This window comes from Ahaetulla prasina, chromosome 1 (assembly GCF_028640845.1).
Source record: "Ahaetulla prasina isolate Xishuangbanna chromosome 1, ASM2864084v1, whole genome shotgun sequence".
Lineage (NCBI taxonomy): Eukaryota > Metazoa > Chordata > Lepidosauria > Squamata > Colubridae > Ahaetulla > Ahaetulla prasina.
Genome location: NC_080539.1, coordinates 1,234,934 through 1,250,923, shown reverse-complemented (window position 1 = coordinate 1,250,923; position 15,990 = coordinate 1,234,934). Strand labels below are relative to the sequence as shown.

Genomic DNA, 15,990 nt, shown 5'->3' with positions numbered 1-15,990 from the left:
AGGTGGGGGGCCTGGAGACCCATTTTGGCGGCTGCAGTCTCCGTCTCTTTTCCTCCTGCAGATTCCCCTGATCCAGAAGGCCACCGGAGTGCAAGCCTGAGTCTCCACCGATTGGGGAAGACCACCCCTCCCATGATGCACTTCCCACCCGCTGCGGTCTCGTGGTTCAGCAGGGGATGGGGGGGAGCCCCTCTCAGTGGGTGCCTTAATCGTGGGAGGAACACGGCTGCCCCCCAGTCCCCCCAACCGCCCTTGCATCTCTAAGAGAAGGGTCTCCGAGTCGTTTCTCTGCTCTGTGTCGTGCTAGCCAACACCTCCCGTCCCCCTCCCCCCTCTCCCCCTCCCCTCCCACTTCGTGCCTTGACTGCCTGCACCCGCCACCCCCCTCCCCACACAGACTGTTGCTTGCCCCCTATGGGCCTGACCTCCCCGCCCTTCAAGTACACACCTGGAGGTCTCTGACCTCCCCCATCCTCTCCATCCCTCCAGTGGATGGGCTGCCTTGCAGCCCCCAAGCGCAGGGTCTGCCCAGGTGCCCGGAAGAGGAGGGGGGGGATTTGACAGACGGCTTTGACTGGGAGTCGTCCCCCTTCCCACAGCCTCCCTCCATTCAGTAGTTTGTCTCCAGATTGTTCCTGGTCTTTAGCCGGTCTGCTGCCTCCTCCTTGGGCGGGGAGTGGGGGGTCCGACCTCCCAGAGCCCACCCCTCACCAGCCGTCCGCAGCTTTGCCTGTGTCCAGTGGAACCGCCTCCCCTTTGGCCCACCTGGCCCACCCGCGAAAGTGCCTGACCGGTCCGTCTGGATCCCAGACGTTGCATGCTGCCACCCCCCCCTCCGTGCCTCGGAAGCCCTGGAAGGGCAGGCTGGGGGGCCTGAAGACCCCCTCCGGGCTCTGCCCTGCTCCTCCGGCCCATCCCCCTTCCTCACCAGCACGAGTTTTCATCCGGGCAGCTTCCAAGGGCCGGCTTCGAGCCCCCAATGACCTCCCCCAAACAGCAGGCCCCTTCCTCGCACCCTGTTTTGGGGGGCTCTCTCCTTGACGCCCCCCTGAGAAAGGCCGGGGCTCCATGCTGAGACCAGAGGGGAAACTGGCCCTGGTGTTGCCTAACTCTGAGGGCTCAAATTGTCTGGCTGGCTTGACACCTCTCCCCACCCCCCTTACAGTCCACGAAAGGTGTTTTCGGTCTGCGGAGGAGGGGATCCATCCTGTTACTGATTTGGGGGCAGCTCTGCCCTCCCATTTGCTGTGAAGGCAAGGAGGGAAATGAGGCGCCCTGGATTCTCAGGGTGGCACCTCCCGTGCTGTGAATTGGGGTCCTTGCCAGGGTCTTGGGCTGGGGGGGGCGGGGGGGATGCCACGAGGCTGGAGTCCCATTTCTAAAGGTTAGCATCCCTGCAGGGCTGCCTCCTCGGCCTCTGGAGGTCACCAAGTCCTTCCCAGCCCCGCTGCTCCTTCTGCAGCCCCCCTCGGCCAGCCCGCTGCCCCACAGAAGCTGCCTGTTCCCCCACTCCCTTCCCTGCTTGGGCGTGGCGCATGGCTGCTGGCCTGGCCCAACGTGGCCAGGAATTCTCATTTAGCCAAATGTGAAGTTATAATGGACAATAAAGTTGTTGTGATCTTGTTAAAGCTGCTCCTAGTGTTGACTCTTGAGGAGGGGGGCTTCTGGCAGGAACACCGGTCGAGGGTCTGAGGGCCGCCTTCTTCCCCTGGCTGGCCAAAGACCCCCTGCCTTGGCTCTGCCCCTTGTTCCGCTGCTGCTGCTGCTGAGGCTTTGCCCGAAGGCGGGCTCCTCTATTGCTGGGGGTCTCGGAACGTGGGCACTTTTGAGACTTGTGGACTTCAACTCCCAGCATTCCCCAGCCAGATGCCAAGTTTTGGAGAGCCCTAGAAGTTCACTGAGATGCTGCCTCAGCAGCTGTCGGACGAGTGGACTTCACACCTGGGAGACTGTCCACTTTTGGTCACCACAATATGAAAAAGATGCTGAGATTCTAGAAAGAGGGCAGAGAAGAGCAACCAAGAGGATGAGGGGGTGATTGGAGGCTCAAACATATGAAGAACGGTTGCAGGAACTGGGCATGGCTGGTCTAATGAAGGGGAGACGTGATAGCCGTCTTCCAATATTAGAGGGGCTGCCACAGAGAGGAGGAAGAGGGTCAACTTATTCTTCAAAGCACCAGAAGGCAAGACAAGAAGCGAGCAACGCACGGAAACTAATCCAGGAGAGAAGCAACCTAGAAATAAGGAATTTCCTAAGAGTGAGGACAATCAGTGGAACAGCTTGCCACCAGAAGTCCTGGGTGTTCCATCGCTGGAGGTTTTTAAGAAGAGATTGGACAACCATTGGTCTGGATCTCCAACCTTGGCAACTTTAGGCCCGGCAGACTTCAACTCCCAGAATTCCCCAGCAAAGCAAAGCTGACTGGGGGATTCTGGGAGTTCATAATAACAGAGATGGAAGGGACCTTGGAGGTCTTCTAGTCCAACCCCCTGCCCAGGCAGGAAACCCTACACAGGAGTTGAAGTCCGCCAGGCTTAAAGTTGCCAAGGTTGGAGACCCCTGGTCTAGGGTCTCCTGCTTGAGCAGGGAGCTGGACTAGAAGACCTCCGGGGTCCCTTCCAACTCTTTCTATTCTGCTCTGCTCTATTCAATATTTGAGAGGCTACCCAAAGAAGAGGGAATCAAGTGAGTCTCCAAAGCCCCAGAAGGCAGGACAGGAAGCAACGGATGGAAACTGATCCAGGAGAGATTCAACGCGGAACTAACAAACTTCCTAACAGTGAGGACAATTAACCAGTGGAGCGGCTTCCCTCCAGAAGTTGTGGTTGCTCCAACACTGGAGGTTTTTTTTAGACGAGATTGGACAACCATTTGTCTGAGCAGGGGGTTGGACTAGAAGACCTCCAAGGTCCCAAGGTCCAATCTCCTGATTTTATGATTCTCCCCCCCACACCAGCAGAATCCTGGGAGTTGAAGCCAGCCATCTGCCTGGTCGGTTGCTGAGAGCTACAGGGCCCTTAGGGCCACGCAGGGCGGCTGTCTCTGCTCCCTCTGATAACCCCTGGGACTAGTGACGCCCCAGCTTCTGTTCAGAGGGGGGGCAGCTCACTCGGGTGGGGCATCCCAGGTGGAGCTACCGATAAGGCAGGATACAGTCCTTTTTGGACTCCTTGTTGGGGGGTCCTTATCTGGGGAGAAGCAGCTGGTGGGGGCCTCCTGGGCAGGGCAGGAGGTCCAGCTGGAGACTGATAACGGGCATAATTCTTCTTCTGGCACTGCCCAGAAAGATGCCACCCATTCCTTGACTCTCTTGGGTGATCGGCAAGGAACACCCTGCCCTGGCATGCACTTGTGGGGCTTGAAGCTGCCCCCCTGTTCATCTTCAATCGGCAGCACCCCCAAATCCTGTAGCTTTGGTGCCAGACCAGCTGGAGGGGCCCCAATCACCAGCGTCTTTCTTTGGCCCATCTCTAGATCACCATCTCCAACCTTGGCAACTTGTGGACTTTCAACTCCCAGAATTCCCCAGCTCAAGCTCTCTTCTTTCGAAGGGAATGCTGGGAAAATGGGACACCTAAAGCATTCGACTGGGTCTGCCGTCCTACCCTGATGGAGAAGGCCAAGAAACATGGTCCAGAAGGTTTTGCAGATTAACAGAGTTGGAAGGTACCCTGTAGGTCATCTAGTCCAACCCCCCACCCACCCCCGTCCAAGCAAGAGACCCTACACCATTTCTGACAGGTGGCAGTCCAGTCTCTTCTTGAAAGCCTCCAAGGGATGGAGCTCCCACAACTTCCGAAGGCAACTTCTGTTCCATGGGTTGATTGTTCTCACCGTCAGAAAATTCCTCCTCATTTCCAGGTTGAATCTCTCCTTGGTCAGTTTCCATCCATTGTTCCTTGTCTGGCCTTCAGGTGCTTTAGAAAACAGCTTGACCCCCTTCCTCCTCTCTGGGGCAGCCCCTCAAATATTGGGAGATGCTCTCCTGTCTTCCCTGGTCCTTCTCTTCCCTAGTCTAGCCAGGCCCAGTTCCTGCAACCGTTCATTGTAGGTTTTAGCCTCCAATCATCCCCTCATCATCCTGGTTGCTCTTCTCTGCACTTTTTCGGTCTTGGAGGTGGGCAGCTGGTAGAACAAAACCCATAACCAGCACCTTAGCTGGCATTCCAGATGTTCCTTTTGGGGGTCTTTTTCACAAGTGTCTTAACTCTGTAGAAGAGAAAGGTGGATCGTTAGCTTTATGTAGTTGTTAAGTGAAACATTCGGTCATTAAGCAAATCTGGCTTCCCCTAATGCCTTTCCTTGTCGGAAGCCAGCTAGAAAGTGATCACATGACCCAGGGACAGCACAACCGTCATTAGTACATGCCAGTTGCCAAGCATCTGAATTTTGATCACGTGACCATGGGAATGTTACAACGGTCGTAAGTGTGAAAATGGTCATTTTGGTGCTATTGTAACTTCAACACAGTCATTAAACGAATGGTTGTAAGTCAAGGACTACCTATACTTGCCAGATTTAGGGATAAAACCTGGGGGGGCCCTGTATATATGTGTGTGTGTGTATTTGTTTAGAACAGCTTTAAAGTATTTTAGAAAATATTCTGCTTCGGTCTAAATGGCCTTCTAAGTGGCACATACAAAGATAATTCAAATATTTCTCGCCTTTGATTGACAGGTAGTCCTAGACTTGTAATAGTTCATTTAGTGACCATTTGAAGCCACAATGACACTGAAAAAAAGAATAGAATAGAAGAATGGAATAGAATTTATTGGCCAAGTGTGATTGGACACACAAGGAATTTGTCTTGGTGCATATGCTCTCAGTGTACATAAAAGAAAAGAGACTTTCAGAATAGAATAGAATAGAATAGAATAGAATAGAATAGAATAGAATAGAATAGAATAGAATAGAATAGAATAGAATAGAATTTATTGGCCAAGTGTGATTGGACACACAAGGAATTTGTCTTGGTGCATCTGCTCTCAGTGTACATAAAAGAAAAGATACGTTCATCAAGGTACAACATTTACAACACAATTGATGGTCATAGGGTACAATTTAACACTTAATGATACGACAATAATAATCGCAGGGCACAAATAAGCAATCAGGAACAATCAATATCAATATAAATCACAAGGATTACCAGCAACAAAGTTACAGTCATACAGTCATGAGTGGAAGGAGATGGGTGATGGGAACGATGAGAAGATTAATAGTAGTGCAGATTCAGTAAATAGTCTGACAGTGTTGAGGGAATTATTTGTTTAGCAGAGTGATGGCCTTCGGGAAAAAACTGTTCTTGTGTCTAATTGTTCTGGTGTGCAGTGCTCTATAGCGTCGTTTTGAGGGTAGGAGTTGAAACAGTTTATGTCCTGGATGTGAGGGATCTGCAAATATTTTCACGGCCCTCTTGATTCGTGCAGTATACAGGTCCTCCATGGAAGGCAGGTTGGTAGTAATTGTTTTTTTTCCTGCAGTTCTAATTATCCTCTGAAGTCTGTGAATGTCTTGTTGGGTTGCAGAACCAAACCAAACTAAACTGACTTACAGCTGTTTTTTACAGTTACAATTTTTGCAGCATCCCCATGATCACATGCTCAAAATTCAGAATTTGGCAACTGACTGGTAAAAATGATGATTGCAGTGTCTCGGGGTCACGTAATCCCCTTTTGCGACCTTCTGACAAGCAAAATCAATGGGGGAGCCAGATTCACTTAATGACCATTAATGACGGTGGCAAGAAAGGTAAAATAGGGTGAAACTCACTTAACAAATGTCTCACACAGCAACAAAAAAATTGGGCTCAGTTGTGGTCCTAAGTTGAGGACCAGCTGTAGTTGAAGTCCGAGAAGATGCCCCCTGGTGGTGATAGAAGTTGTTTGCCGTTGCTTCCTTTCTAGGGCTGAGAGAATGTGACTGGCCCAACGTCATCCAGCTGGCTTTGTCCCCAAGGCCGGCCTAGAACTCACCATCTCTTGGTTTCTAGCCTGATGCCTTAACCAGCAGCCCAAACTGGCCCTCAAATAAAGGTCTATAAATACCTTAAAAGCTGTTCTTTTCTCTTTTGAAACCCATCAGGACTAGCGGCATGAAATAATAATAATAATAATAATAATAATAATAATAATAATAATAATAATAATAATAATAATAATAATAATAATAATAATAATAATAATAATAATAATAATAATAATAATAATTTAATTTGTATACCGCCCTTCTCCCGGAGGACTCAGGACGGTGAACAGGCAGATAAAATAAAGACAATACATTCAATAAAAACAATATTTTAAAAAACTTATTCCAATAGCCTGAATTTAAAATACAATACGAAATATGAAATAAACCCCAATAAAATCCATATTTAAAACCCTATTAAGCCAGTCCTGCTCGAAAGAATAGATATGTTTTAAGCTCGCGGCGAAAAGTCCGGAGGTCTGGAAGTTGTCAAGTCCTGGGGAAGCTCATTCCAGAGGGTAGGTGCCCCACAGAGAAGGCTCTCCCCTGGGGTCGCCAGCCTGCACTGTTTGGCTGACGGCACCTGAGGAGGCCCTCTCTATGAGAGCGCATCGTCGGTGGGAGGCATGTGGTAACAGAAGGCGGTCCCAAGATATCCCGGTCCTATGCCATGGAGCGCTTTAAAGGTGGTAACCAACACCTTGAAGTGCACTCGAAAACCACAGGTAGCCAGTGCAGCCTGCGCAGGATCGGTGTTATATGGGGCCACGAGTGGCTCCTCTATCACCCGCTGGCTGCATTCTGAACTAACTGAAGTCTCCGGGTGCACCTCAAGGGGAGCCCCATGTAGAGAGCGTTACAGTAGTCCAGGCGAGAAGTGACGAGGGCGTGAGTGACCGTGCATAAGGCATCCCGGTCTAGAAAGGGGCGCAACTGCCGGACCAGGCGAACCTGGTAAAAAGCTCTCCTGGAGACGGTCGCCAAATGATCTTCAAAAGACAACCGTCCATCCAGGAGAACACCCAGATTGTGCACCCTCTCCATTGGGGCCAATGATTCGCCCCCAACAGTCAGCCGCGGTTGCAGCTGGCTGTACCGGGATGCCGGCATCCACAGCCACTCAATCTTGGAGGGGTTGAGCATGAGCCTGTTTCTCCCCATCCAGACCTGCACGGCCTCCAAACACCGAGACAACACTTCGACAGCTTCATTGGGGTGGTCAGGGGTGGAAATGTACAGCTGGGTATCATCCGCGTACAGTTGATAACTCACCCCAAAACCACTGATGACCTCACCCAGCGGCTTCGTGTAGATGTTGAACAGGAGAGGCGAGAGAACCGACCCCTGTGGCACCCCACAAAGGAGGCGCCTCGAGGTCGACCTCTGCCCCCCTGCCAACACCGTCTGCGATTAAGTACAATTTGAGCCATAGCATCTGGGATACAGGACAATTTTGCATCCACTAAACTATATTTGGAAGACAGGTAGTCCTTGACTTACAACCACAATTGAGCCCAAAATCTGTACTGCAAAGAGAGACAGTTGCTAAGTGAGTTTTGCCCCATTTTATCACCTTTCCTGCCACCATTGTTAAGTGAATTTCTTCTGTCGTTAAGTGAGTAATATGGTTGTAAAACGAATCTGCCTTCCCCGTGGACTTTGGTTGTCAGAAGGTTGCAAAGGGCGATCACGTGACCCCGGAGACGCGGCAACCGTCATAAATACGAGTCAATTGCCAAGCGTCTGAATTTTGATCACGTGACCGCGGGGATATTGCAATGGTCGTAAGTGTGAAAAACGGTCATCAGACAGTATTTTCAGTGCATTGCAACTCTGAACGGCCACTAAATGAATGGTCGTAAGTCAAGGACTAAGTGAACTGTTACTAACCCGGCTGCCTCTTTCCAAAAAATGTTTCTCCATCATAGCAACATTAAAGATGGGTGGACTTCAACTCCCAGAATTCTCCAGTGGAAAGTGGAGAATTCTGGGAGTTGAAGTCACAAAGTCTTAAAGTGGCCCCTGATCAGAAAGAGTCATTGCTTATCAGAGCATTGAACAATTGACAGACCGCTTGGGAAACCTTGGCCAACAAACTGATCTTGGAATGGGCACCTCTGGCACACAAAGTGGCAAGCAAAGCCAATGTGGAAGACAAGGAAAGACTATATGACCTCAGAAGGGCTCCACAAGGCAGGGCGAGGCAGATCAGGCTCCTCCTGAACCCCAAACCGGACGAGAATCGGACACGGCGATCCCACCTAAGCCTTTCTGGAGAACCAAAGAGACATAATTCAGTAACAGGCAGTCCTCGGGTTACGACCCCAACTGAGCCCACAATTTATGTTGCCAAGGGAAACATCTGGTGGCTCAGCAGACTAAGACAGTCTGTTATTAACAGCAGCTGCTTGCAATTACTGCAGGTTCAAGCCCCACCAGGCCCAAGGTTGACTCAGCCTTCCATCCTTTATAAGGTAGGTAAAATGAGGACCCAGATTGTTGGGGGCAATAAAAGTTGACTTTGTATATAATATACAAATGGATGAAGACTATTGCTTGGCATAGTGTAAGCCGCCCTGAGTCTTCGGAGAAGGGCGGGGTATAAATGCAAATAAAATAAAATAAAAAGTGAGTTTTTACCCCATTTTATGACTTTTCCTGCCATGGTTCTTAATGCAAAAAACGCAAACTGCTGCATTTGTTAATTTAGTCACACTGTCATTAAAACGACGCTATAGAGCACTGCACACCAGAACAACTAGACACAAGAACAGTTTTTTCCCGAAGGCCATCACTCTGCTAAACAAATAATTCCCTCAACACTGTCAGACTATTTACTGAATCTGCACTACTATTAATCGTTTCATAGTTCCCATCACCAATCTCTTTCCACTTATGACTGTATGAGTATAACTTGTTGCTGGCAATCCTTATGATTTATATTGATATATTGATCATCAATTGTGTTGTAAATGTTGTACCTTGATGAACGTATATTTTCTTTTATGTACACTGAGAGCATATGCACCAAGACAAATTCCTTGTGTGTCCAATCACACTTGGCCAATAAAATTCTATTCTATTCTATTCTATTAAGTGAATCTGGCTTCCCATTGACTTTGCTCATCAGAAGGCTGCAAAAGGGGATCACGTGACCCTGGCACACAACGACCGTCATAAATATGAGTCAGTCTGAATTTTGCCACCATGTGACAGAGCGCTGCAACGGTCGTAAGTGTGAAAAACGGTCACAAGTCACATTTTTCAGTGCCGCTGTAAGTAAGCGAACTGTTGTAACTCGAGGACTCCTGTGGGTAAGCAGATTGGGTCTGCACCCCATTTCCCCTTAGGATCCCCAAGGGATATGGGGCAGGCAGGGACTTGACCGCCATGTAACAAAACACACTGGGCTGAAAAGAGGCAGATGGCATCACAGGGCACCAAGCTGGGTGCAGTGGAGGGTTGGCTGTGTAGTCTGAGGCCTCCCTGCCCAGCTGTCTGCCTGGGCCGGGTCCCTGATAAGGAGGGGATTATGGGGAGGATGCTACGGCGGTCTTTATCAGCAGCGGACAGGCCAAGCGGACAAACACACTCCCTGGGGTGAGTCATTGGAGGAAACCTGGCTTGGTTTCCCGATCTGAGTTCTCTAACCAGCCCCACCTCTTGTCTCCCCCATCCACCCCCCAAAACGCCAATGGCCAAAAAGCAAAGACACTCGGCTCCTGGCCCAGCTTCCAGTGTCCGGTTCATCCCTACAACACCTGCAGAATGAAACAATTAACACTGATGATGTTACCTAGTTGGGTCATGAAAGGTCCACAAGAAAACCACCAGGTTCAGAAAGCACCAGGGACCCCACACTCCTCCTCCTCCTCCCTCCTCCTCCTTCCTTCTCTTTCTCCCCTTCCTCCTCCTCTTTGCAAAACCGTCTCCCTTCTAGCACTGATGGTGTTATCTAGATAGGTCATGAAAGGTTGCAAGAAAACCACCGTTGGTAATACAATTCAGCACTAGGCCTGGGCACCTTCAAGCCGTGGGCATCACAAGGACCCTGACCCTCTGAAATGGTATAGGATCTCCTGCTTAAGCAGGGGGCTGGACTAGAAGACCTCCAAGGTCCCATCCAGCTCTATTCTGATTCTGATTCTGTGAACTGGTTGATTTTCAGCAGATCCCTCCCTCTCATCCCAGCCCACCTCACAGGGGGGGAAAAGAGGAGGAGAAAGGAGGAGGAGGGATGTTCACTGCCTTGAGTTGCAGGCACTCCTCGATTTACGGCCACAATTGGACCCAAAATTTCCATTGCTAAGCAAGGCAGACGTTAGTGAATTTTGCCCTGTTTTACGACTTTTCTCGTCACCGTTGTTAAGTGAAACACTGCAGTTGATAAGCTAGTAACCCGGTCGCTAAGTGAATCTGGTTTCCCCATTGACTTTGCTCATCAGAAGAGCTCCCACCCTCTGGAACTTCCCCCGGGTTTATGCCAAATACCTGACCTTCGGACCTTCCGCCGCGAATTGAAAACACATCTATTCATTCGCGCGGGGCTGGCTTAAATTTTATTGGTTTTAAATTTCTATTATTAATTTTAAGGGGTTTTTTAGTTTTATATATTTTAAAGTTTTTTAGGCCAACTATATAATAAGTTTTTTAATCTGTATTTTAATTGTATATTGTACCGTTTGTTTTACCCTGGCTGTACACCGCCCCGAGTCCTTCGGGAGAAGGGCGGTATAAAAATCGAATAAATAATAATAATAATAATAATATCACAAATGGGGATCACACGATCTTGGGACACAGCAACACAACGGTCATAAATGTGAACCAGTTGCCAAGTAGCTGAAATTTTGATTGTGTGAATGTGAGGATACTGCAACGGCCGTAAGTGTGAAAAACGGCCATAGGTCGTCTTTCTCAGTGCCGCTGTATCTGCGAACGGCCACCAATTGAATGATTGTAAGTGGAAGATTATCTGTAGGGATAAAGAAGCAAAATTATTATATGTCTAACTAACCAGACTTGGCCAAATTAACGTATTCAAAATGCTAAATGAATAAAACTGGAGCTAGCTGTGCCGCAGAAGATTTTCTGCTTAAGCTCAGAGGCAGCTTTGTTCATGTTCACACTGAGGCCAAAGGGGTTTTTTCATCTTGGGTTCAGTTAGTGGGCAGATGGATTATTAGTCACGGCTTTTTTTTTTTGGTAGCCAAAACTTGAACTCGCACCCTTAAAAGTCTCTCCCATTTTCATTCCGAGCTGCCCTTCAGCCTTGACTGTATTTTGACGTTCGGGGGGGGGGGGGGTCATTGACAGAAACTGGGAGGTGGGGGGATTCCCCAAAGAGAAAGACCAGCTGAGTTAGTGAGCTGAGGGTGGGGAGGCCAATTTGAAGCCCCCCCACCCTGAAGGAAAGGTGGGGGGAGCCCCACTTGGCCTGAAGCTGCCTTATCTCAGCCCCACCTGGGTGTCTTTAGAGCACTTGGGATTCCTGGCTGTCTGGGGGTGGGGGGGGGTTGGAGAGGGGCCAAGCAGGAGGGCTGATGAGATAGGCTGCCTCAGCTGCGGGGGCTATAAATGGGCCTCCCTCCCAAGCCCCCACTCGATGCTGCTGCCCTTGGAAGGACCAGATGCACCAGAGGGTAAGGACTCACCTGGGGAGGGGGCAGGCAGACCCTGGGGTGGGGGCCTCACTGGACCTGATGCCAGGAACCATCTGGGGGAAAAGGGGAACCTTGGAAGTGATGTGTGGTGCGTGGGTGTTGCTGTGTGTGCAGCTCTTGTCTTCTGGACGTTGAATCATTCAATCCTAGGGCTGGAAGGTACCACAGAGGTCTTCTAGCCAACCCGCTGCCCAAGATCTTGCCTCAGATATTGTGGGTGCTCCAACACTGGAGGAGTTTTAAGAAGAGTTTGGAGAACCTTCGGTCTGAAATGGTCGGGGGTCTCCTGCTTGAGCAGGGGGTTGGACTAGAAGACCTTCGAGGTCCCTTCCCACTCTGTTATTTTGTTATAGAATCATAGAATTGGAAGGGACCTCCGCGATCTTCTAGTCCAACTTCCTGTGAAGAGGAAATCCTAAAGCATTTCGGACAAATCTCCAATCTCTTCTGAAAAGCCTCCTGTGATGTAGAGTACCCACAAGTTCTGGAGGCAAGCAGTTCCACTGGTTAATCCTTCTTATTGTCAGAAAATTTTTCCTTAGTTCCAGTTGCTTTTCTCCTTGATGAGTTTCCATCCGTTGCTTCTTGTCCTGCCTTCTGGTGCTTTGGAGAATAGCTTGACCCCCAAATCTTCTTTGGAACAGCCACCCCCCCCCTCCAATATTGGAAGATGGCTATCATGTGTCCCCCCCCTCGTCCTTCCTGTCATTAAACTAGACCTACCAAATTCCCGCAACCGTTCATCATACGATTTAGCTTCCCGACAGTCTCGGGGAAATATAAAACATTTCTGAACATGTTGCTTTAATGGGTATGTCTGAGAATATTTACAACCTCTTTATGTGAGCAGTTTCTTAAATTACTTTGCTCCAGAATCCCAAAACCCTCCCAAAGCAAGGAGGGTGCTGCCCGTCAAGTTTTATTTCTGTTTCTTTGAAGGGTGGTAAACCAGTAAGGAACAGGTATTTTCACTGCATTTCAGTTCAGCCTGTCTTCCAAAGATTTGGAAAGCCTCAATCCGCTGCAAAGAATAAAAGGCCTTAAGAGGCAGCCCCTTTAGGTGGAGAGCAATCATCCTGTCAATCAATTTTGTAATTATGTCAATAAATAAGTGGAATGGTTTCGTTTTCCTCCCCAGGGAATTACAATATTAGGAGGTTTAGTTTACTTTAGTTTAGTTCAGCTCAACGTAGTTTAGTTTCCAGTTTAATTTTAATTTTATTGCAGTTATGGGTTAGGTTAGGTTGGGTTTGCTTCAGGATTAGTTCAGTTTGGTTTATAATTTAGTTCAGTTTAGATTCGGTTAGATTAGTTTAAATTTAGTTTAATTTAGTTTAGTTCAGTTCAGTTTGGAATTTGCAGATTGGTCCGAAGAGTCCCAACTATTTATTTATGTACAGGTGCAAAGCATAATCTGAGCATAGCTGAAAAACCCCACTTTTTGGGCGGGTGCAGCCAGTGCCCCACTGCGCATTTTAAGTTAGTTTTATCTCTCTAATTTCTCTGTCCCCCCCCCCACTCTTTCTCCCAGTGCTCCAGCTGCAGGCATCACTGCGAAGGAAAAAAAAACTTGTTGAGGTTCCAGTTCGGATATCATCATATACTGTAAGTTGGAATCAGACACTACAGTATAGATGATGTACTATCTGGGGCTCCTGGATCCATCCTTCAAGATTTCCACTCAAGGAGAATCTCCACCACCTTGGCTGCAAAAGATTTATTTTTATTAATTCGAGGGAGAGCGCCAGCAGGAAAAGGGCAAGCATAAAGCAGAGAGCCTGACTCCTTAATATGGACTAGGAGGCTGGGGAGTGGCATTTCCTATCTTTAATTTTATTTTTTTCCGGATCAGACGCTTTTGCCTGCAGAGGGGATGTTTTCCATCAGTTGAAATGCCAGGGAGTGGAAAGGATTCCTGAGCCTGTCCTAAGGCAGGAATGGGCAGCTATGGCCCCTTTGATGACCTGTGGACTCCAACTCCCAGAATTCCTGAGCTCCAGCCAATATGGCTGGCTCAGGAATTCTGGGAATTGAAGTCCACAGTCATCAAAGGGGCCATAGTTTCTCAACTCTGAGTTAAGAACTCTGGGAGTTGAAGTCCGCAAGTCTTAAAGGGACCAAGGTTGGAGACCCCTGGACTAGTCCAGTCCCGTGCTGTTCCCCAGGCTTACAGCAGTAGGAAAGCAATAAGCGTTTCTGAGCAATGTAAACCAGGTTCACTTTATCAAGGGGAGCAGCTACATTTCTGTGCATGGAGGGTGGGTAACCCCAGGAAAGTGGGGGTGCAGACGAGGGGAAGGGGCTGCACTCTGACCTGCAACACCAGTGCCCTGCAAACATCTTGGAAGGCCGGCCTCACGGCGTGTCAGCGAAACCGTTACCATTACTGAGTTTAGTAATGGTAAGGGTTCTTCTGCCCTGCCAGATAATCTCCTTCCAGCAGAAAACAGGAAGACGCCACTGGCCTCAGAAGAACACCGTAGCCCATCTTCCTGTGCAAAAATAAAGCATATGACCCGAGTCCTCCCGAGTCTGCTGCCTCTTATTTTTATGGAGCGTGGGAAGCTGGGACCATCCGTCTCGACCCTGCCTCAGTGGGATGGGACTGGACTGGGTGGCCAAAGTGGGACCATATACCCCATGCAGGATGAGGGTACTTTCCATTAATCCACACAGAGACACTTAATTTATCATTTTTAAGACGGAGGCCAAAGAAGAATTCCAATGGAGACGCCAAGGGTTTAATTAATAAAGATTTTTAAAGTCTAGTTGGGATTTTATCAAGGAGAGGGGAGGGGGATTGGGGTTCTACTCAGCCTCCTCTGCCGGTTGGGAAGATTTGGGGGTCCTTGCCAGGAAGGGTGTCCCGAGAAGGCAGGAGGGACCACCCTACAGGGAGGCCTGGGTGGGCTTCTTTGGGGCATTTCATCTGTGTTTATAATGCGAGGAGGGGGCAATTGTGTGCCATTTGGCAGGGGATCTCACAGCACCCTCAGTTCTCTCCTCCATAAGCACCCCAAATGCCCCGTGTCCCTTCTGTTGGGTGGGGGCTGATGGCAGACCCCAGACCCCTAGAGAGGAGAGGATGGCAGGGCTGCCGCATCTTTGCAAAAAGCACTCTGTGTATGCTCAGAGTATCGTTTATAAGAAAAGTGATCATTTAAAAGAATGTGGGAAGCCCCCGCCACCACCCGCAGGTCGCCACTACCAATTTGCCCAAACCAGTCAAACTGGTACAGGGGTCTCCAACCTTGGTAACTTTTAAGTCTGGAGGATTTCAATGCCCAGAATTTGCTGGCTGGGGCATTCTGGGAGTTGAAGTCTGCCAGGCTTAAAGTTGCCAAGGTTGGAGACCCCTGCTCTGGTATGAATACCTGACTCTCCCTTCCAGGACTGCACCAGCTGCACCAGGACCCCAGACCCACGTGGTCCTGTCCGTCAATAAACCCTCTTTCCAAACAGCCTCCCTGCTTCCAGAGTCTTTCTCCCTGCTTGGAACTGAACCAGATGGATTTTCCTTCCAACAAGAATCACAACGATCATTTCTAGGAAAACGGAGTTGCTGTTGTTTCTAAAAAGGAGAAGTTTGATGCGTTAAATGGAACCACTATAAACTGCTTTGACGCTTTGCAGGAGCTAAAAGTCAGCTGTGGGAAACCACAAGAGGAGCCAGCCTGAATGCCGGCTGAAACCACAAGCCCAGGAAGTAGGGAAATAACAACAGAGCCCATGCTTTGGTCGTGCTTTAAGGGTAGAGGAGAAGGACGAACCGTATCAGGTAGATGTGTTTTTAACAGGATGCTGTGCTGAACGGGGAGGGAGGGAGGACTGAACCTGTGCAGGGGAGTAAAAAGCGGATGATGGATGCTTCCTTCTTCTCGCTCCACCTTTTGTGCACCCCTCTTTGCAAATACGTGAATAAAAATTCTTTGCTGCTCTCGAGTCACTGTCTCAGGGAGTTCCATATGCGAACTGCTTCTAACAAGAGGAACTGGAGGGCAGAGGTGGGGGGGGGGCTCCAGAGAATGGTTAAACCCTTGAAATGCTTGCACTAAGAAAATAGTCAGGGCAGAAAAGAGACGTGGAGATCAAACTGGGTGGATCTCAAAAGGTACTCTGTGCATGCTCAGAGGAACTGGAGAGCAACGGAGGCCAATCAAGCCCTTGAAACACTCGAACTAAGGGAACAAAATAATCTAAACACTAAATACAAACTCGACGGACATTATCTTACAGATGACCCCCACCCTGTTAAAGACCTTGGAGTTTTCATATCCAATGACCTAAGTGCCAAAGCCCACTGCAACTACATTGCAAAAAAAGGCATTAAGAGTTGTAAACCTAATCTTAGGTAGCT

The 15,990-nt window shown here is 49.1% G+C and overlaps 1 protein-coding gene across 3 annotated transcripts in view; it reads left to right on the top strand.

Annotated features, from left to right (window-relative positions):
• FLOT2 (flotillin 2) overlaps nucleotides 1-1,628 on the top strand; it is a 38,510-nt gene extending 36,882 nt beyond the window's left edge. For all 3 annotated transcript variants that reach the window (XM_058163940.1, XM_058163941.1, XM_058163942.1), the window contains one exon: nucleotides 62-1,628. In XM_058163940.1, the coding sequence (XP_058019923.1) occupies nucleotides 62-100 (39 nt within the window). In that variant the 3' untranslated portion in view covers nucleotides 101-1,628. The remainder of the gene's footprint in view (nucleotides 1-61) is intronic.
• The last annotated feature ends 14,362 nt before the right edge of the window (nucleotides 1,629-15,990 follow it).